General features: G+C 29.8%; 1 protein-coding gene across 1 annotated transcript; it reads left to right on the top strand.

The window, feature by feature from the left end:
- The first annotated feature begins 4,531 nt into the window (after nt 1-4,531).
- On the top strand, nt 4,532-5,748 carry LOC129220859 (probable serine/threonine-protein kinase dyrk1). The gene is made up of 2 exons (XM_054855290.1): nt 4,532-4,664; nt 5,522-5,748. The coding sequence occupies exons 1-2, from the start codon at nt 4,532-4,534 to the stop codon at nt 5,746-5,748; spliced, it is 360 nt and encodes a 119-aa protein (XP_054711265.1).
- The last annotated feature ends 731 nt before the right edge of the window (nt 5,749-6,479 follow it).

Below are 6,479 nucleotides of genomic sequence, written 5' to 3' on the forward strand. Positions count from 1 at the left end.
TCTTTGAAATAGTCTTCTGCTTAATCATAATGGAACTTCTCGGAATAAAGTTATTGGCATTTAAACGCTGCTTTATGAGGCATGACTCAACAAGTGTTCTTGTACCAGTAAAGAGATCCCATTATACGCGGGAAAATGCGTCTCTAGTGCCCCCCTAGGGAAACCAAAGAATTACTTAGTGTGAGAAAATAAGAGGTGGAATAATAACTTGAACGATGTGTTATGACAAAAGCAAAGATTCTAGTTGGGGTATGAAGATAGTGTTTATGAGTTTTTTTCTCAGAGGATTAAGATATTTATGCACTTTTTTATGCTGCTGATTTCATTAATATTGGTCTTTAAACGATGTCTGAAAATGTTCGACGAGATCGGGCATTATCGATCATATAATGCGTTTTTAATCTTTGGATTGTTCTTTATTAATGCACAAAACAATTTCAATACATGACTTGATGAGAATATTATTTTTTTTAGTTTAGTTTTTAATGGATGAAGATTTCAAAATGTTATAAGAATACGTCAGGGTAATTTTTATTTCTCCTTAATGTTGAGAAAATTCCATTTGGTATTTTAGAAGAAGTATAAATTTTTTCTAGCAACCAAAATTATTCATAATGGATAATTGTATCTAAGAGATCATAAATATTTATAAGTAGTGGAATTAGAGCTGTGGAAATTAGAGTTTTGCTAGCCATAAAAAACTAATGAGGGAATTTGGTTAAAATAAATGTTAAAGATATTAAACAATGCTAGATATTAACAAGTATATGCAAGTACAAGTCATTATAAATGCATAATTAATAATTTGACTCCTGATACAACATTGCTTACGCTGTCGTGGACAGGTAAAGGTTTGCAAGTCTGCAGTTTATTCAAAACGATAACTTACAGAAACATGGAGTAATAAATTATATAGAATTTATAAATTTGAAACCAAAAAAGGAACGTTCCAAAAATATATACAAACAAGAAGTTCCGCTCAGAACTAAACGAGCCTACTTTTCCTTATACCAACATCAACTTTTTAGTATCTAATCAATACCTCTTAATTGACCAAGACTGCAAATTATGTAAAACATACCTTTTTACCATTTAAAGCAGATTTCTAAAAACAAAATATACCTCTCTCATCTATTTGATTCGTAAAAAATAAATAAACGAGCAAATGAAGTTGTAACACCTTTTAAACAATGCAATTAATAAATTTTTTTCCATAAAAAATGCTTTTATCATTTTCAAAAAGATATATATAAAGCTCATCCAAGTAGTATTTATCAACAAAAACATTTATCAAAATGATTAAATTTAAAAAATACTCATTTGTTAAGTTCTTCCTTCCGGGTAAAAATAAAGCGCCTCGGATTTTATTTTTCTTCCATTGCCAAAAATTGAAAAAATAAAGAAATATACTTCAGAAAATAAACAAAAAAATATAAAATGTCCACTTAAAAATTTTTTATCATCAAAAAAATAAATAAATTAATAAATAATAAATAAATAAATAAATAAATAAATAAAATATAAAGAAAAAAATCGTCTGCACAGCTCTCTCTCTTAAAATATACAGGACTCCAAATCTTTCATTTCTCGTTGTCAAAAATTGAATTAATTAATACTTTAGAAGGAAAATAAAACAAATCATATCAACAATCATTATTTCACAGTAAAAACCAGGGCTGCAGATTAGGAGTCGATAATTTCCCCTCCTCTCCGCAACCATATCAGTGCTCGCGGAGTTGAACTCATTTTGGGGTAAAGAAGTCGAAGGCTTCAAAAATTCCCTGTCGGAGTCAGAGCCGAAGAAGGTCATTTTCAATTCAAAAAAAATCTTAAACCATTATCAAAAAAAAAAAAAAAAAAAAGAAAACTAGTTTGAACTAGATCTTGAATTCAAATGATGTTTTTCGCAATCACGAATTGCGATAGCACCCTACTAGTTGCGTTTCTTGTTTCTACTAATGACTTTTATCGCAACTATAATTTGAATTAAAGTTGCCAAAATTCAAAAGGAATGCCAGGGGGTGAATGCTGGGTTTTAAGTGCTGGTTAGTGTGATGGATAATGTTTTCGCGTAAAAAAGGTTGTGTCAAGCCGAAAAGGTCGTTTATAAATAATTCGATTACGACGCACATGGACGCCACCGCCCAGGGAAGGGACAAGCTCGCGGAGGCCCCATGTACCAGAGGACACGTACGCCACCACCAAAAAGAAGGGATATGCTCGCGAAGGACCCCGCGAACCAGAGGAGTTAGCACAAGCATAAAAAATATAAGCAAAGGACATCATTTAATGCCAAGTAAAAACAATAAGCAATCGTGATCGCTCAAACAAGGGGGGGGGGGGAGAGAAAGAAAATAAAAGAAAAAAGATAACATGATTAATTGTTCGTTGCGCTTTTTTTCGGGTAAGAAAAGCGCCTCGGATTTTATTTTTCTCCCGTTGCAAACAAATAAAACTAAATGTACTTCAGGAAAAATATATCCTTCCAAAGAATTTTCTTCAAAAATAAAATCGTCTGCATAGCTCATTCTTTACGTTAAAAAATAATGTTCCCCAAATTTCCTTTGATACCAAGCTGCCAAAAATAAAATTATTTAAACAAAATTTTAGAGTACAAACAAAAACATATCATCTCCATAGTCATCTCTCAGTAAAAGCCAGGGCTGCTGAATTGGAGTCGGATTGATTTTGGGGTAAGGAGTCGGGAGTTAAGGCTTTAAAATTTCATGAGTAGAGGTCTTTCATTTTCCCTTCAAGTCTGCATTTCTACTATGGCTGCGTAGTCGGAATCGGTCACACTGAAATAAGGAGTCGAAGTCGAAAGTTAGTCATTTTTCCACCAACTCCGCAGGATTGGTAAAAACATTTGAGCTTTAAATTTCTTTCATTTTGGTCCTGTCATATTTTTCTCCGGCTTGCGTCAATAATAAGTTTACAAGATATGGTATTTCAATTTTAATTAATAACTTTTTCTATTTCTTGAACCAAAAAACGAGAATTACATTGAGAATCTGCGCAATTATTGCAGTTTTTTGGTACCGAAAGAAATAATATAATAATAATAATTTTTTTATCGTGCTGTCATTAACGTTTAAAACTTTTGAATTGTTCAAAAAGTACCCATAAAATAGCTAAATACAAATAAATACAACTTCCCCAAGAGCTTTTTCTGAGTACCTTGTTTGAAGCAAACTCGCCTCTATATAAATACGAGATTAATATTTGTCTTAAGTTTCCCGTAAGCGCTAATGGTAAGTTTTTTTGAACTGTTCAAAATTGAACGAAAAATTTCTTAAAATCAAAAAGTGAAATGTGGGAATGAGGTGTCGTCGCAGAGATCTTTCGGAAAAAAAATATGTTTTTTTTTTTTTTTGAATCGGCATGTTCACTCAGAAATTATTTGGAATGGGAGAGGGTCAGGAGGGAATAAGAGGAGGCACCGAGACCGACGCACATTTTCCCCATCTTAAAATCCTGCTTTCCCAATTTTTAATTATTTTTAAAATTATTTTAGTGATTTTTGATTGATTTTCTTTTTATTGATATTTTTAAGATGCATTAAGTTTTCTATCATGTTTCTTTTCTTTGTTTTATTTTTACAGGAAAGTAGGTAAAGAAATATGTTTTAAAACTGCGATACATGATCGAAAACACTTGAAATTGTCAGAAACAAATTCAACTTATTTTAGTGCAAAATTAAGCTCTTCAAATTCCCCCGACATTTAAAATCCTCCCCCTCCTCGCCCTAAATATATCAAAAGGTAAGGTTGAAACAGAAAAACAAGGGGGAGGGAAATTTCGTGTTGGCGAAAAATGGTGGACACTTTAAATTTGAATCAATTATTTTCGTTGCCGAATAACGGCAATAAGAAGAATGATGTTGATGATAATTATTTAAAAAAAGTAATAGTAGTAATCGTAACAATAAAGGAAATGATAACATTCTTCTTTAATGATAACGAAAAAAAATGATATTGATAATGATGATTACGTTGACATTAAGGTTAATGATAATGATGAAGATGATGAAAAGGATAACATTAATAATGATAACAGATGATAAAAACGATACTAATGCAGAAGATAATTATAATGATAAGACTGACAATGTATATAATAATGATTGTTATGATAATGGTGATGATAACAATTATGGCAATGTTTATGATGAAAATCAAGATAATGATAATATTGAAAACGAAAATAAGGAATGTAGCAATGAATATTAATAATGATAAATGATACTAATAATGTTGATGGTAATAATGATACAGAAAAAATGATGATGAAAACTATGCTGGTAATGATACGGGAGACAATGACCACTACGATGAGGTTTATAATGTTAATGACTAAATTGATAGCAATGATTATGATAAAAACAGCAATAATAGTGAAAATGATAATATAAATGATAACAGAGACTAGACGGTGAGCTTGGCACCGTTATAGACGATGAAAATAATATAAGAATAATAATATTTATGAAAATGGTGATTGCAATGATAATGTTGATGAAAGGATGATTATAATGATGATGGTGGTTGATAAGAATAATGATAATTTTTACGATGAAAACGATATGGATAATGAAAATGATGATGATTCTGTCAATGACAATATTAATAAGGATAATGACGATAATAATTTTTATGATATTGATGGTAAGCATAATGATGTTTAGAACGATGCTGGTAATGATAATAACGATATCGATAAGGGTGATAATGGTCATGACAATGATGATTATGAAAATGATGTTCATAATGCTAATGATAATGCTGTTGATAATGACGTTGGCAATAATGATAGTATTGAAGATTTTAATGATGATGATTATGACAGGGATAAAAATGATAACTTTGATAAATATGTTCACATTAAAGGTGGTGATAATGATAATTAATATTGAAAATGATGGTGACGTTAATGATTATTAAGTTAGGATCATTTCATATTAAATCAACAAATGATCAGTGACACACCATTTTTGATTTGGATGAAATTTTGTAGGTTACATGCACCATTATTCTGTACTTCTAAACTGTTACATTATTTTCCTGAAAAAATTTATTCCAAGAAATGGCAGAGGGAAAAATATAACAGTTTGGGATTACGGAATCCAAGTCTAAAAGGATGTGGCACAAAAATTTCTGAAAATTTGATGATTTATTATGGAATGACTCGTTAATGACAATATTATTCTTGATTATTATGCTGATCATGATGATAGTAAAGAGTGACAAAAGCGATACTAATAATGATGACAATGACAATAAATATATTGATAAGAATGATAATGATTATGACAATGACGATTACGGTAATGTTTTCACTGCTGATGATTATAATAACTATATAGAGGATAAAATGACTAATTGTCATAATGTTAATCTTGGAAATTAATGCATGATGAAGACAGTGATAGATGATGAAAATAATAATAAAGTGTTATTCATAATAGGGATGATAGTGACTAAGAAGAAAGGATGACAACATTAAATCTAATGATAATACTGAGCTAGTAATGATTATGGAAATAACAATAAGACTGATAAGGATGATAATGATAGTAATGATTTTATTCTGATGTTTCTGATGCTGTTCAATTGTAATGAGAATAATAGTAATGACGATAATGAGAGTGATAAGAATGATACTGATTATGATAATGATAATGCTATGAACAATGCTGATGATTACAATGATGATACTGATGATAATGATATCAACGATAATAATGATTAAAACGATGCTAGTAGTATTATCGATAATATTGATAAGGGTGATAATGGATATGACAATGATGGTTATGGTAAGAATGTTTATAATGCTGATGACAATAATGCTAATGATGTTGATAATACTGATAAGTGACTATTATGATAAAAATTACGATTTGATTGATGATTATGAAAGTGATAATAATGATGATGAGTTTGAAAAACATAACATAGAAAAAGATTATGATGTTAGCGATAACAATGATATTATTGAAAATAATGGTGATGTTAATGATTATTATGTTAGGGTCATTCCATATTACATAAACAAATGGGCAGTGACGCACCATTTCCGAATTTGAGGAAACTTTATAGGTAATATACACCATTATTCTGTATTTCCAAACTGTTATATTTTTTCTTGGAAACTTATTTCAGAGAAAAAGCAGAGAAAAAAATATAACAGTTCTAGAGTACAGATTCCAAGTCAAAAATGGTGCGTCACAAAAATTTCCGTTTTTTGATTTTATATGGAATGACTCAATAATAACAATATTAATAATGATTATTTTGTTGATGATACTGATTACAGTGGTGGTTACTTAAGAGTGATGAAATCGATACTAAAAATAACTACGGAAATGACAATAATGATATTGATAAGGATTATGATTATGACAATGATGACTATGGTAAAGTTTGTATTGCTGATGATTGTAATGGTAATAATAATAATGAGGATAAAATTGCTAACTG

Source organism: Uloborus diversus, chromosome 4, assembly GCF_026930045.1.
Source record: "Uloborus diversus isolate 005 chromosome 4, Udiv.v.3.1, whole genome shotgun sequence".
Lineage (NCBI taxonomy): Eukaryota > Metazoa > Arthropoda > Arachnida > Araneae > Uloboridae > Uloborus > Uloborus diversus.